General features: G+C 43.3%; 1 protein-coding gene across 5 annotated transcripts in view; it reads right to left on the reverse strand.

Moving 5' to 3' along the window:
- Positions 1-268: 268 nt before the first annotated feature.
- nkd (NKD inhibitor of WNT signaling pathway naked cuticle) overlaps positions 269-17,155 on the reverse strand; it is a 62,961-nt gene continuing 46,074 nt past the window's right edge. For all 5 annotated transcript variants that reach the window (XM_089579668.1, XM_089579667.1, XM_089579671.1 and 2 more), the window contains 4 exons: positions 16,995-17,090; positions 15,901-16,161; positions 12,343-12,518; positions 269-9,340 (listed from right to left, as the gene is read on the reverse strand). In XM_089579668.1, the coding sequence (XP_089435794.1) occupies positions 8,977-9,340; positions 12,343-12,518; positions 15,901-16,161; positions 16,995-17,090 (897 nt within the window). In that variant the 3' untranslated portion in view covers positions 269-8,976. The remainder of the gene's footprint in view (positions 9,341-12,342; positions 12,519-15,900; positions 16,162-16,994; positions 17,091-17,155) is intronic.

Genomic DNA, 17,155 nt, shown 5'->3' on the forward strand with positions numbered 1-17,155 from the left:
AGGCAACGGGCACCAAAGACAGCATTTTTAATACCCATCTTCTAGCACTGAGCAGCCATCGGGCTAGGGCTATTGGTTATCATAGCACATGAAAATCCTTCACATCATGCTTAGTCAAAACAGATGGAACTTAGGGTGACCCAACACCCGGAAAAATAATGTGACACTAAACTGAACACTTGGCAGTTTAGCTTCCCTGCAAGTACCCTAAAAAAAAAAAATCAAAGCAGAACTTTGAAGTGCAACCAATGAAAGCACAACTGCCGACTGAAGTTGGTTGGAAGTTGTAACATTTATTCAGCACACTCAGTACAACGAAACTCTCAATTCTCCTGTTGTACAAATGTCAAGAGTGTAACACCCCTTACTGAGCTATTTTATGTGACCAATGCTCTCAATATAGCATTGACATGACATTTGGCTTGAGGTATGGATGAATGTATTATGTACAAAATAACTTACACAAAATCCACAGGCTGTAATAATGGAAGAATAACGTAGGCGCATCCCACATCAATGCACCATTACGGCACGGCATTGCAATATCTGTATGTGTGTGTGTGTGTGTGTGTGTATATATCGGTAAGAATGTCCAGACATATTATACACAGCAAAAGCAAAAGGTCTTCGAATATTTACCCAGTGCTTATTCTTATGATCCCTGAGACTCCTTGAGCAGTCTATGTACAAGCTGAAAAAGTCTATAACCGAGTATTCAGCACAAAGAGAATCAATCTGTTCTGTTGAAAGGAGACTGATATAATGAAAAAAAAAATATGCTTGCTTTTTTATTGCCATGAATTTCCAATAATTGGCAGGTATTCAGAGAGGCGCATTTAGCAATGTAAATAATAATGGCCTACCATAAGACAGCAACTAGCAACAACCCAAATGCTGCCAAGCAATTGCAAAGGTAAAAGAAAATGCTTTCCGAGATCTTCTGGTTCAAAAAATAATCTGATTAATTATTCCCGGTAGAACTTCGCCTTGCACTTCCTTTAAATGCTGACTAAAAATTGCTATGAATGTGGCGCATTAACTTCAGGCATCACTATTTGTAGGTTTTTAACATGACACTTTACGTCACCCAAACAACAAAAAGCAGTGAAAACTCGGCAGGCTTCAAAAAACTTGACTGAGAGTAAGACATAACATATAGCACATCACTGATTCAAAAGCTGCAATGTGATCAATCTACTGAGCAGCCAAGTTTATCTGGCAGTGAAGTGTACAAGTGCGTGAGAGCATTTTTCATTTTTTTTTCCTGCCACATAATACAGACTGATCCAGCCACAGCCTGTATGGCTACTTTCAAGGCTCAATTGGGTGTATGCACTTATTCATGAACTAGTTAAGTAGTACACGCTTCTGACTGGGACTGTAAACCACAATGCCTGCGCCTTGTCAACACATCTGCCTTATACCACAATGCAAAAAAAAACCACATTGCTGTTTTTCTCAAGTTTACACATAAACCTTGTAGCACCTGTGAAGTGCAGTCTCAGCCTTATGCAGCTGAAACTGATAGCTCAGACAAATTACAGCCACTCTTCAAGGGCGAAGCCCCGCACAGTACACATGAATCCAAAAATCGAAGCACTCCTTGAAGTTCACATCCAAATTTCACAGTATGGTTTTCTTTTCGCCTGCATACATGACAGTGATGGGATTGTGAGCACAAAAATATGTTTCATGCAGCCAACTAAGTTGCACATAGCATTGAAGCATACATGCAGCCCACATTTCAAAGCATCTGTGCACAGTATGTAAAACACATGCCCCACTGAAGAGTAAACTAGTCGCATGTAGTAGCTTTCCAAATATTTAAGCAGTACTAGATTTCTGTCTCATTACTTCCATTTTTATGTAACTACAACAAAGTATGACCACTATGCATTTATAAACTCCTGCTTCTGCCAAACAATGTAAAAGAAAATGGTCCCTGGAAACTTGCTACCTACATACAGGAATGCTTCGAAAAAGATATTTGTCATAATAAAATGCTTTATACTACATACAGCCACATCCATAAACTTTTTACAATTCTGTAAGAGGTCACACTCAAATGATACATGTTGTTGCAATGTACTGCATGCACACTTTATTATGAAATTCAGCACTGTGCATTCTATCACCTAGCCAGTGCTGACACCCTGTGCCAAAGCACACTAAGTCAGCGACTATACACAAACACTCCATACCCCCCTTTCCTTATTTTTATTTTGGAATGCGACCCCTTTGCAGCAGCATGTTCAACTCACTATTTTACTAACCCAGAAACCTCGCCACCCCCAACCACAAGGCTTTCACAATTCCAAATATCAGAACCTTGAATCAACCGTTTCACAAGGGTCATGGTCAGGCAGTACAATGGCATTACTACCATCCTCAATATTCTGTAGCTAAGATATCCACACGAAAAGTCGATCACACATCTGAATGAAGTCATGAAGCATGTAAAAAATTAGGCTTGGTGGCTTGTTCGTATCACATTAATTGTGCACAATTTTGTTCCAAGTGCTGCTTGTAAGCGAACACCCAAGAAACCATACATGTCACAGATGAAAAATTATATGTTTGTGAGAGCCGCGTTATACCATTTAATGAGCACATCAGTCAGCAAACAATGTATATACTTACGCAAGCAGAGTCATCTTACAACTCAGGTCACTTGTCAGAAATAACTAAAGACAACCGACATGACCACAGTCGCATCTGCTGTTTTGCACTTTTCTTTAGAGAATCTAGCATTTACAGTTTTCAACCTTTTTTTTTTTTTTTTTTTCATGACATGTGGTTGCTTGGAAGTGCAGGTAGAACTAGAGGTATATATCTTCACAGAAGAATTTACTTACGTTATCCTTATGCACACCCCCACAAGAAACAGCATATAGAAACTAGACATCTTGAAAAAATCATCAAACTTGGTAGATGACCTGACAACTAAATCATTGGGCTCCAGTGAGTAGTTTATGAAAATAAAAATCGTAAAATAAATCTCAATAACAAATTAAGCCAATTCTTTTAGTTATCCATAGCTCTGTCTGATAAGGAAGTGCCAGCATCTTCACTTCAAATGCACCAAACCCTGAAGCACAGTTTAGAACACACATTCTCAATAAAAGAAATGCACTCAAGCTGTCATCTCAAATACCAAACAGGACTAGCTATTATACAGATAACAGTGTCATAATGCCCAACAGCAATATATATTCCAGAACATTATACAGAACTCCTCAGTGGCACATCATTCAAACTTAGACAAATATAGATCCCCTTCAGTACACATGCACTAGGTGCTAGAAAGGAGAAATTCCAAGGAAGCAAAGTTTATATAGAAAGGCATACTTCTGCATTTTCTTCTTTGGCTAAGAGGCACAGACAATGCATTTTTGGCAGTGAAATCCTAGGCTATATCAGTACAGGACCTTGCAGCATGGGCGGTAACCAGAGTTTGAACTCCACAGTGCTAATACTGTTTTTCAACAGCAGATTCACAATTTCTGAAGGCACATAATTATGGGCCCTTTAGCAATTGTTATGCCTCCAGCCCATGACTGACAAGCCTTGTGACAACCCACACATCAAAAAGTCAGCAGGCATCATTTACAGTTATACGTTTTCAAAGATTATTAGGGCACAAACCCGCACCCTCAATGATCATGAGTAATGCCTAGAAGACTGTTGGGCACCTCGAGAGCAATGTCACCCTGAAAGAATGCCTAAAAATGCACAACAGGAGCAGATGAATTAAATGTAACCACATGCAGCTTTTGCCATTTCCTTCAACTCGATTTCTCCCCAGTTTTCCTTCGACAAGTGCCCCCAAGAGCATCGCGCCACTTATTAATGCAGTGCTGTTACCAATGGAAACCCGGCCATCACTATTACCCAATGCTGGCTGAAGTATTAGGTCATGACAATGCAACAGAGAAGCCTTAAAGGATGGAAGGCAACCTTACTTCTGCACTTTATAACCGCGAGCACCAATCGCCACGTGTTAACTTTGCTGAGATGCTCGCAGCAATGCACTCAACATATTCAATGTGCTAAATCATCAAGCTCAAGAAGGTGTTCAAGATGAAGTAACAGTGGTCTTCATCTTGGGGGAAAAAAAAAAAAAGCCATAAGGGCAGCAACCTCTGCACTATTAAGAATTACTACTTCATGATGCAACTTTGCAACTTTTGCAACTTGCTTTTAGTTTTTATGTTTACTGCCAGTGAATGAGCAGAAACATAATTGCATCACAATTAATAAAACTGAAGAGCGTACCGAGTACCTGTTAAAACCCTGAACTCTGGGTTTTGTTTATGCTCAAGGTAAAATCCACTCCTCATCTTCAGCAGCATAACTTTTTGGATAGAATGTACTCTCACAGGGGAATGTTCCAAAGGCAAGAACTTGCAACTTTGGACAAGTTTTATGGTTTATGGGTGCTAACGTCAAAAAGTGACAAAGGGCTCCAGAAATTTGACCACCTGGGGTTCTTAAATGCGCACTGACATCGCACAGCACACGAGCCTCTAGAATTTCACCTCCATCGAAATTCAACCACCGCGGCCAGTCTGAACAAGTTTTACCAACCATAATGCAAAGAATAAAAAGTATTGCCTCCCAGCCTGGTGCCATTATCAAAAATATACGGCCCAGAGCTTTGCTTCTATGCTGTGCAGTGAGGCTCTCAGCATCCCTGGATGTCCCCAGCTTCAGAGGGCTGAGGATGGAAGTTCTCGTCACACGCAAGAGATTTTGACCATAAACGATGCAAAACCAGCCCTACTGTAATGGCCAGAAGAGAACTGCTTGGCCTATATATTTTTGACAAAGACTGCACACTGTCATCTTTACCCTTGAGAGCTCTCTCAATCCATAAAAATTTGCACCAAATACATTTGCTTCATATTCAGAACATGCACAGGCAAGTGGTGCGAACACCCAGAAATCGAATCACTTATAAAGCGTGAAGAAAAGAAGCGCAATAAAGAGATATAGACAAGAAACATGAAAGAACCAATGCTCGACCGATAACCAATTCTCACCGAGAACATTTACATTGGTATGTACACAACCTATATACATCCACATAAGAAAAAAGCTGCCCAAAACAGGCAAGGTGCTATAACCAAGAACCCATGGCTCATTGCAAGCAATCAATCATTTCAAGTTTCTTTGTTAATTTCCTAAAATTTCACTGATACCAGGGTCTTCTGATGTTATTCTACTAGTCATGAAACTTCTGTGGGAGAACTGCTCGCTATCTGGATCAGCAACACCACGGCATCAGGTCAACTGGAGGGCATACCCTTCCATACGGGGAGAATGCAGCACCATTAGGAGAAACCTACAGCACACTGCACTTGATGAGGCTCTGTGACTATACACGCTAGCTTTCTGCTTTGGCTTATGAGATATGAGGTGACTATGCCATGCCTCACAGCCATTAGTGTTCACAGCCCAGGCACCGAGCACATGGATTTATTAATTTTTTGCGTTGATTTTGTTTGCTTGCAGACTCCAACCCAACTCTGACCATATATCATCATCATCAGCTTGACTACGCCCACTGCAGGACTGTCCTGTGCCAGTTGCAGCCATCTTAAGCCTGCAAACTTCTTAATCTCATCCGACACCTAGCTTTCTATTTACCCCTACGCTTCCCTTCTCTTGGAATCCGGTCCCTTACCCTTAAAAGGGTCACATCACCATTTTTCGAACTCGAGATGTTTATTGCATGTTGTTAACTTTACATCTCGGAACAGATGGACTAAATATGAGCTCATTTGGTGCAGCGAGTAATTTGTAATTGAATTTTTAAAGTTCTTCCGAACCATGTGGCAGTCAGGCAACAATGGCACGCCCGCGGGTCGTGACAACATATAATGACAGTTACATGCTTGCTCGTGACTGAACGACTGACTGCGCGTAGTGAGCATAGGGGAGCGAGTTGCTCGTTGTTCAGGCTTGAATTGTGGTGGGGTGAAGGGGGGAAGTTGGAGGGGGACAAAGGCAACAAAGGCCTGTGTCCTTCCCTATTCTGTGTAGCTTCTGCCCGGTCTCAGCAACTTATCACAATGTGCCATGACCACAATCGGGTAGGCGCGTTCTCTGCTTCGCAATGACCATGCGCGCAGCAGTTTAAACGGCCGACGGCGCTGTCACTTCATGACATCACTCAGGCTGCTTCCAATATGGGCGTCGCTGCCAGTGGGAGAGGTTTAGAGCTGATAACTTCAAATTACAATTTCTAGCCCGAATGCACCCACAGAGCCCTGCTTCTCTTTTTACGTACGCATAATAACGTCGTGGCTAGTAGCTGCAATATAAAAGCACGATTCGTTGGTAGACCATGTCATGACCCCTTTAATGATTATTGGTTATCTTGCTTTCACATTACATGCCCTGCCCGTGCCAATTTCTTATTGATTTCGACTAGAATGTCATTAACCCGCGTTTGTTCCTTGACCCATTCTACTCTCTTCCAGTCCCTTAACGTTACACCTATCATTTTCCATTCCATAGTTCGAAGTGTTGTCAATTTAAGTTGAGCCCCCTTTGGTTAGCCTCCACCTTTCTTCCCCATACATGAGCACTGGTAAGACACTGACCATATATAAGGTTTAGCAAAAGAGTAACCGTCAAGCTGGTGGGAATGGAACTGCCATTATTGCTACGTTCAAGCGGCAACAACATTAAAAAGTGTGTGACACCACTGCTAGCATGGGCGATAAACAGCAACAAGCATGTAACCAGGCAACCAAAAGTAGTGACCCACTGGCCAGAGATACAGTGGAACCTCGATTATACGACGTTCAGGGGACCGCGCGAAACCGTCGTATAATCCGGGTGTCGTATAATCGAAAATCAAGCGTGATATTTTTTTACGTCTGAACTTCATCGTCGTCATTTTTTTTTTTTTGAGAACACAAATGCAGCACATTTTGCCGGCAGAGGGCTAGTCTTCAAGAAACAAGATAAAATGGCCGTTGAGGCTGCCGTGAGCAGCGGGGCAGCGGCTCGCGCGGTTTTCTTGATAGGTGGAAAGATTAAGGCGCACCGGTTATCGACTGGCTAAAGTGCGCCTACCGTATTTGCTCGATTCTAAGCACCCCCTTTTTTTCACGATCGCGATGCCCAAAGTGAGAGGGGGTGCTTATATTCGAAAAATCTAAACTCGTCGTAAAATGCGGGTCGTCGCATGACCGGGGGACGTATAATCGAGGTTCCACTGTACAACACCAGTGCCTCTTTAGTGGAGGGCTGTGTGCCCGAACAACCTGCCAACACATTACGAGCTCTTTCCATAGGCGAGACAAGCAAATCGTGTAGGTATACCTCTGCTCTTGCCCAATATCTTTTTCATGTAAAACAGTGACTTACACAAGCATTAGCTGCACGTGCACGAGTTAAACCATAGTTCCAGCCACTGTCTAATTTGAAAAAAATATTCAGCAAGAAAAGGACCAGTTGTGCATCAACCATTTGAGGCATATCACGTTAAAAGAAATGGAACGCAATATATCAGTGACACTTCTGATAACTCACAAAAAAAGAATGAAGAGTTAGAAGATATCGGTAGGCTGCGATTAGCCACAGGTGCTTGGTTACAGTGCCTCACCTGCTTTGGACAACTGCTTGCACATGCGTGCTTATGCGACAATGCGTGCAATATGAATTTTTCCAATAAAAAATAGTTGCTGGTCAAGCATCAGTGCTGCCATTTTTTTTTTTGTCTTATGTCTCTTATCTGTGCTTGTTTTCAACACACTCCTTAATGTGTAAACTCATCATGCAGTTTGCTCTGCTAACAATCATATACATGTATTACGTACATGACAAACAATGTGACAAAGAACTCCATCAAAATGCCAGTCCCCACATGAAACCCATATGTGCGTATGCAGCGTTCTGAAAACATCAACCACAACTAATAAAAACTATGTCCATTCAAAAGCTTCAATACTATACTAAATTTACATAAAAAATCAGCAACTTGCTGTGCACTATTCATCCAGCACACAGCAGCAGAATAGAGGGGCTCTTACAAGTAAATCAAGTGAAATCATATAGGACACTAATTCATTAATTTAATTAGATGCACCACAGTGGCAATCAAAATGAATGGAAGAACAAATCTTTACACCATGCAGTCATATTTACTACCAGCGCCCACAAAGCTTAGCAAAACATGGATTAGAACCACCAGCTTTGCTTCCTTCGAGTCATGTTAAGATTAATACCATCACCGGCATCCAACTATCGACAAATCACAAAAAAACTTTTGAGCACACTGGAAACACAAAGCCAACAAATACTGAACATACTTCACTAAACACCGACAAGCAAATTACAACTTCAACTTGGCCTATTCTGGATGTATATATGTGTGTGTAAATAAAATATCAGGCACCATACGTTGTTTGCAAACAGCTTGTTATCTCATTTGGCTGTGTTTTACCTCAACCTCTCTTACAAAGGGGAACTAAGTCCCACTCTTTCAAAGCCTAAGAAATTTCACTCAACAAACATTCTTCTCAGCCTGTTTAATGGCACACCCAAGTAGCTTCATCATACAGGAAACCCAAACAGTGGGCAACAGTTGGCCTCAATTAGAAAGCTACCACATGGTTGAGTCCCTGCTGCAACTTCTCAAAAGCTTGTTGACCAAGATAACAGACAGGCCTAGTTTTCAGTGCAGTGACCTAGTCAATAGCAACTATGGCATTCCAACACGACGCTGTGGCTTGAAATGCCGTCCCTGCAGCCACAGAAGGCTTCTCACTGTATCATCTGTCGCCAAGCGGGCTCAAATGCATACATCTGGAAAGCTGTCTATTGCATGCCTTTCACCGGCCAGCAACAGCTACCATGTCTTTTTTGCTGGAGAAACAAGACTCTGCTCCCCCAGGGTCAGTGCACCATGCCATGCTCTTGGCCCAAGCACCTCAGGGGAAGCACCAGAGCATGGGCACACTGTCAGTCAACATAGTGGTGGTAATGGTGGTGCACATGCTCATGCAAGTGGTGATGCTCATGACGCTGGGCAGGAAGCGGGGGTGGTCCAGCCAGTTGCTCCCGCTCAATCCAGCTGGCCACCTGGCGCATGGCTCGCTGCCGCTCCAAGTCTCGCTCCCGATGCCTGTAGTGGTGGTGCCAACCCCTGCACGGTGGCTCCTCTTCGTGGGACTTTGAACGCCTGTGTTGACGCCGTTCACACTGGGGGCTGGCGGCTGCTCCCCCACATTCATGACCTCGGTCCAACAGCTGGTAGGGGCATGGCACAGCCTCTGGCCGGGAAGGGGCTTCAGGTCTACGGGCTGCTGTTGCCTGCTGTGATCGCCTGCACGCATAAGGTACGCTCATCAGCACTTCACTCCACCTTCACAGCATAACTCAGTACTCCCAAGTTAAATCGTATTGCAAGCCCTGAGCACAGCCTTGAGCAGGCAGACAAAAGGAAAGGCTGGCCTTCATCAGCTACACACCTTTTGATGTATGCTAGTTCATGGGTACAGAAAAATGTGGACTGCGTGCAATGCTTAACATTGCAAAACCATTTTACAGCATGCAAAAAACAAAAATCCAACATAGAAGTGCCATCTTAAAAGCTCAAAGCAGTGCAAGGTCACTTAAGGCAATTTGGTCAACAAGAAGAAGAAAGGAGTTGCTAAACTTTATCGTCTTCACAAATATTCAGTACAATGTGCACCAACAATTGAGTTTAAAAATGGGTGCGTTTACAGCAAGCAATGGTAACATCATCTGGTATGACTTGGTTCTGCTATTACATCATGCCTAGAGGTTGTTTCATACATGCTTCACAAAATACCACTGGGAGGCATAGCCTACGTCAATATGAATACTGTATCACTGTAACTTGAAAATTCGGTGGACTTTTCTGTTTTTATTTCAGAACATAAGACTTTTTTTTGTTTTGTTTTTTGGCGAATAAAAACCGACTTTTTTCGGTGGTTTAATGTAGAAGTTCTGTGCGGTCAAAAGTTACTTAAAGTCCACCTCAGAGTTTTAGTCATCCTAAACAATTTATTTACCAATAGTTGACATGCAAATGATAACAGTTGGAACTGCTCTTGAAGAAGAAACTGCTATCGTCATTAAAATCCAGCCAGGAAATGGGTTGTTCCAGCGGTTCAAAGAAAGGCATGGCATCACGTGCAAAAACAATGTCGGGGAGGCTTTGTCCGCTGACAAGGGTTCGCTCCAGTAGTGGATGGCCCAGCACCACGATCGGATTCTTGCGTATTCTGACAAGAATATCTACAATGAAGATGAAACTGGTCTGTTTTTCCAACTGCTGCCGACGAATACGCTCGCAGTGAACACGACAAATGCGTGGGCGGAAAGGATAGCAAAAACCAGACCCTTGAGCTGATCTATACAAACATGGATGGTTTGGACAAGAGAGACTTGTTGGTCATTGGCAGATCAAAGAAACCGCGCAGCTTTGTCAAGATGCTGTCTATGCCAGTGACGTACGTAACCAATAAGAAGGCATGGATGACGCGGGACATTGTTGGCAAGTGGCTCACCAACTTTGACAAAGAGATGGTCCGAAGGAAGCGCAAGGTGCTGATGTTGCTTGACAACTGCAGTGCGCATCATGTCAACAACGCACACTTGAGCGCTGTCGAGGTTTTGTTTCTTCTCCCAAATACTACTGCCAAAGTGCAGCCCATGGATCAGGGGGTTATTGCAAACTTCAAGGTCCACTACCGGCGCTGAGTGATCGAACACCTCCTCATCGATGCTCACACTGCAGACAACGTGGCCAACACGGAAGTCCCTTTGGTGAGGGCGATCTTGTTCGCAAGCGGAGCCTGCTTGGAGCGGAGCTTGGAGGGACATGAAGCATTTGACCATCGCCCACTGCTTTGAGAAAGCCGGCTTCTTCCAAAGTAGCAGTGCGGGTGCGGCGCCTGCCAGGTCAGAAGCTGCCGTGATTGACATAGCTGCAACAGCTGATGGTGCCGCCTTCTTGGAGCAGCTATGGGAGTATGCTAGTGGGCTGCACCTTGTGCCTTTGGGTATGAGCCACATGGACTTCGTTTTCGCCGACGACAACCTTGTTGCTAATGAGGACTTGACGACTGACGAAGTTGCCGGGAGTGTCATGGACAGGACCATGGTGGACAGTGCCTCACGCCGATGGCGATGACGCTGGTTCTGCCCCTAAGCCAGTGACCTCCACAGCAGCCATCGCAGCAGTTGACATGACACTCTGCGCATGTTCCTCGGGAGTTCGGAGTTCGACCAGAACTTCGGTTCGCAGTTGGACGGCATGGAGGCCGCGATCCTGAAGTCCATACTTGCGAAACGTGTTCAAGGAATGCTGGACCAGTTCTTCCGGCGGCAATAAATCAATTTGCTGATATTTGTATTTTTTCTTTCATAGTCCAGATATAATGAAATAGTGGATATAGCAAAGCGATTTCTGATTCCTGCCGACTTCGCTATAACCGGGCTAGATTGCATTACAACACTGAAGAAGTGTTTCAGCATCCTTCTAAGCCATGCACTGTAAAAGGCAATATTAAAGGGACTATGCAATAAATTAACTGAAATCCATCACTCGTCACCCCAGTGCAAGAATTTTTGAGCTAGCATCAATAACAACTAATTTATAGACTATTCAAAATCACGCTCCTCCTCTCCCCCCTCAACTCGTATGTGTGGGGCACCATAAAAAAATAAAGAAAACAACTCTGGGACTGGGCTCCGCCCATGAATACGTCATTCGCTGACATTCGGTTCACGACTTCCGGTTGTCGCACTCCTGAGCAGCAGCGTGCGTCGGCAGCGTCTCTCCGGCCTCTGCACTTTCTTGGCTCCCGAACTCGCGACAGAAAGAGGCGGCAGAGGTTAATTGAAAACATATGCGTGAAGGCAATGCCCTGGCTTGCGCGGCGGCTCGAGCAGACGATTTTCACCGCTACCGGAAGTGTGCCCGTGACGTCGTAGCTGCTGCGGCTCGAGCGAATGACAGCGTGTGGTGGCCTGCCGACAGCGTGTGGTGGCCTGCCGACGTCATGGGACTAGCGACGTCTGTTTTCCTGATTTTAGTTTCAAAATGGCTCGCTACGAAGACACCGAACGGCCCGCGAATTTTAAAAAACACGGTTTTTAAAAATTCATAATAAATTGTTGGCTCAGTTCCGAAGACTCATACTTTGTGTCAATGCTTCTGAGCATCACTTCCAACATTTACAAGCGGCTTTTAATTCTTTGCATGGTCCCTTTAATAGACAACACTGCCTGTGTTCTAAAACTTAGTCATTTTTCTTACAGGTTTTGGACACAATCATCAGTAATTTATACCTTTACCTATTGTCTTCTGCAGCAGAAGACTGATAGCAAGCCTTCTCTGTGCTCTCCTTCAGCCACTGTAGAAGCTCATGCCGATGATGAATCCGAGGTTTGACTCTTCGGGAGCGACTTCCTAAGGGTGATGGTGGCACTCCACCAGATGAGTGTTTGCACCTGTTCCCAGCATTTTCTGCCTGCAAAAGTGCAATCGAATTCAGATGTCTTTTTTGGAGTGAAAGCTCCACTTCTCGCATAAAAACCTTGAAGGTCATGTTACGGAGTAGATTATGACCTTGAAGCAGCCTCAATGAATGAAAAAAACAGAATTGTGGTGTAGGTGGGAATCGAACCCGGGCCTCGGCATGCGAGACGGGGACACTTCCACTCCAACAAGATTGTTCGACTCTTGGAATTAATGAAGGCGCACGCGTATAGCGAATGCACAGATGTCTAAGAAACGTATCTTCAAGATACGTACTGAGGCATACATGAATGATTTAATTATGAGCGTGTAAATTATAGATAGCCCAACTAAGCGAGTTACGAAGTATGTTTCCAGTGAATTTCCTTCGTGCATGGCATGCAGTCGCAGTGCCATCATGTGGCACCGACTGAAACCCCAACACGCAAGGTACAGTGATGGTCCAGCAGATGGCACGTGTCTAGTGAATGCACAGGTGTCTTAGAAACGTATCATCGTGTTATGCACTGAGGCATTCATGAATAATTCATTTATGAGTGTGTAAATCACAGATGGTCCAATTAAGCGAGTAGCGAAGTTGTACGGAATGCACTCAACGTTACAGACGACACCAAGCAGCTCCTAGTTGCCCGATACACCACAGCTTTCACTCTCTAACCAGGTTCAACAGTAGTTAAACCACAGCTAATTTTTTTCCTATCTCAGTCAATTAACGGCGATCCTAATCAATGCAGGGTAACTTTTTTTCCAACATATCATGCCAAGGGTCTCATGTTGGCAAAGGTAATGTTTCATATCCAAGCCACTTGTGCAACAAAGTGTACATATCCTGAAACTTGTAATATCATTAGAACATTGACAAGCCAGCTCATCATATGCTATACAGATGCAGACTTTGCAAAAAAACAGGCAAATGGTAAACCAGCTGTACAGAACAGACACCAGCTTACACGGCGTTTCATTTGCAAGCACCACTTGCCAGAGAGAGGCACGTCACTTGGTCAAGATATTCATGCAGCATACTCAATGTGCTGAATGCTTCAACTAGACACACTCAAGGGCTAGAGCAGGGTCTATCAAGAAATTAGCAGGGTACAACGGTCACACAACTGCCACAGGACAGGGGTTTGAGATCACTGGAAAAACAGCTTGCCCTGCAGTATATTTAGGCAATAGATGAAAGTAATAATGATGCATTTCACAAGCCATGCTGCTTTTCCTGTTCCCGCATGAAAGATAAGCAGCAAGTGTGTTGAACTGTTCATTTCAATTAAGTTCCACGGCTATGATGCGTTTTACGTTGGGTGTCAAATGCACCACTCCCATCCACTTTGTGCTTATTCAAGGCAATTCTTCAGAACACTGGTTTGCCTATATTCGGCACAGGGATTGGATTAGTCGTCTACTCTGCCAGTCCAATAATTACCTTGAGATGCATTAGCTTAATAGTTTTGAATATACGCTCTTTCTCTCTCCTTTCTGCATCAGATAGCCGTGGAAGCTGAGAAACAGTGGTAACTATGTTTAAATCAAAAAGCATCTAATGCTTCGCAGCCAAGATTATGTTAAAACACTGAAGCATATGTAGACTTGACTGAGGAACCTGTGAGAGTAAAGGTAGATGTGCCAGGTGTTTCAGCGAACACTCAAAAATTTTCAAAAATAGGTTTTTTGGGGTAAAAATATGGCTTTTGCGGCATAGTATTACCAGTGTTGGCGGACACCAGAAAAACTATGGATCGTCTCAAGTAGCAAGCTGACTAACTATTTTTAATAATTAACTTTTAAACTATTAGAGTTAGGCACCTAGTTGCAATTAGAGATTGTAGCCGGTTGTTAGTAACCGCTATATCAGTTTTTAAAATTTTGAAAATGCGATTACCCTCGCTGCTGTGGCTAGACAAAATTTGGCTGCATCGTGTTAAAAATACATGCGCTTTCGAAAGCATACTGGCAAAGCAACCCCTACAGTGCACATAACTAGTCGAAAAAGCCAAATTTTGTCGAGCCACAGCATCAAGGATAATCGCGTTTTCGAAATTCTAAAAACTGATATGGCTATAACTAACGCCTGGCTACAAATCTCTAATTGCAACTAGGTGCCTAACTCTAATAGTTAAAAAGTTAATTATTAAAAATTAGTTAACCAGCTTACTACCTAATACGATTCACCGGTTTTCTGGTGTCTGCCAAGACTGGTAATACTATGTTGCAAAAGCCATATTTTTACCCCAAAAAGCCTATTTATGAAAATTTTTTTACGGGTGTTCACTGAAACACCCGGTATAACTGTGACCATGACCTGGGCTTTCTTTCCCTCCATGCGCGCGCGCACGCACGCACAAACACACGCACAAACACACGCACACACACACAAAAAAGCAATCCAGAAAATGTTGCACTGGCAAATTCTGCTAATTCATCTGTACAAGTATGTTGTACTGCTGCAGTTCCTAACAACTGCTTATGAAATGCAATTGGGAACCCTATAACACCATCAAGGATGCATACAGTTTCCACGGCTCCATCTGAAGAACAATCGTACAGAATATCTAGCAGATGAAAATTACAGAGGCTTGTGCTTCAGATGCATATGCCCTACTTGCTACTTCACTAATGGACTGAAATACTGGCCTCTACAATACATCATTAAATTGACGAAAAGAAAGAGAGAGGCCAAGATCACACATATGAACTCCAAATCCCTGAACACTCTGTTAGTACCTCATAAAAGCTTTGAACAACTGACTCAATATTATGGAAATAATACCTCACTCCTTAGATACAGCCCTAGCTTTAATGCTTGGTGCTGCAAATTCATGATACTGCATAATATATCGCACAATTGACAGAAAGCTGCTCAAAAACAAAACATTTCTGCCACAACTACTAGCTCTGAAAATTTTAGTTCTACCTTCTGATGTATGCAGCGCTCAGCTTTCAACCCTCAAACTGCTTACTGCTCATACCTGCCACAAACATGGCAGAACTTACACCTTCATATGTAGACTCCATAACTGAAAGGGTTAAATATATAAACTTGAGTAAGTGCTTTCAAGTAGAGGTTGGTGCCATGTCGTTTAGCCACCTAGATGCACTTCCACTGAACAGAACTTGTGTATCATGGTGCAAAACCAGATGATGACCACAAGACAAAGATGGACATGCTACCTCTTCTAGCTTTGTGCTGTAACACACAAGCCATGGATCATATCAACTGCCCGGTCGTCCTGACTGACCCCCATTCATTTTTGATATCACTCTTGCTTTTGCATACTATACAGACAAAAGTAACAAAAAAATAATTCACTGAAGCAATAGCACTCAATGCTCTGTCGCACTAAACAACATGGACTGCTGGAGAAATGGCCAACCTGTGGCGGGAATTTTCGGTGCACAGGAACTGAAAGGCTCTCAGGTGCTCTGCGGCTAGGGGGCGGATCATCCGTGAGCAGGGTGCAAGCTGTGGGAGCACTGCTGCGTGCCGATGATTCGGAGAGTGGCCGTGTCTGTGCTGGGCAGCTGTCTTCATCTGGTCCAATGGCAAGTCGGACCTTGATTGTTCGACTACCCGACTTTGGCAGGCTCTTCTTTCCCAGTGCATCATAAATCGACCGGACAAGACTCGCTATGTCCTACAAAAAGGATTTTGACTAGTTTGAACACCAACAAAATAAAAGGAACTTTCCATTCAAATAACAATACAACAGTGCTCTCAAATAAGGAACACCTTGAGTACACAAACTAAACTTTGTTTACAACTGCAATGCAAATATGTGCAACAGTGCTCCTGTGCCAGCCAACCAGTATGCGTATGAAATTCCCATAGCTGGATATAAATATTAGCTGCTTAGTCCTGCAATGCCCAAATTGCCCCTGCTGAAAGTTCTGAACGTCCAGCATTTTGTCATTAGTGGCTCATGCATTGTAGAAATGCAAAAAAATGGCAAGTTTATTAAAAAAATATTACAACTCTCAATTAAAATTCATAAATCAGACTAACTTCTGAGTGTCTTAAAACAACAAAACTGCCCATACCAATAGCAAATAAAATATCCAGCCAATGCATGTAGCAGTACACAGGCTGAAGTTCGGGGTTCTTTCATCAGGAATGCTACGTTTTCCAGGGAGTGATCTTTTAGCATACACCCTGCATCTCCAAGAGCCAACACTCAGTGGTTGCATAGAGGTTCGATCAAGGGTAGTAACACCCCAGAAATGAATTCTCTAAGATAGCCCAAATCAGTGGTAAAAGCGACAGTGTAAAACTCAGAGAAAAATATTGAGAGTTTTCTTTGTATGTAAGCACTACACACTGCTGAGGACTATTTAACTTGGTTGAGACGTCCACAAACACGTCCTCTACCAGCTGAATGTATCAACAAGTCATGCTCAGGGAGTGGTAATTGGCTCCTTTAATAACAGACAAAAAGAAGCATGCAGGTACACAAATGACTTGTCTACTCACATCTTTTGTCACTTTACCATGACCGTTGAAGTCATAGAGCGTAAACGAAAACTCCTGTCTTTCCTCTCCTTGGTTTGATTTATTGCATGATGTTTCCTGCGCATTGCAAAAAAAAAAAAAAAAAAGTTATCTCTTTTCTGAAAGCTGATTCCTGCCTGACA

The sequence above is a fragment of the Amblyomma mixtum genome, chromosome 3 (genome assembly GCF_055824585.1).
Source record: "Amblyomma mixtum isolate Tamu chromosome 3, ASM5582458v1, whole genome shotgun sequence".
NCBI lineage: Eukaryota > Metazoa > Arthropoda > Arachnida > Ixodida > Ixodidae > Amblyomma > Amblyomma mixtum.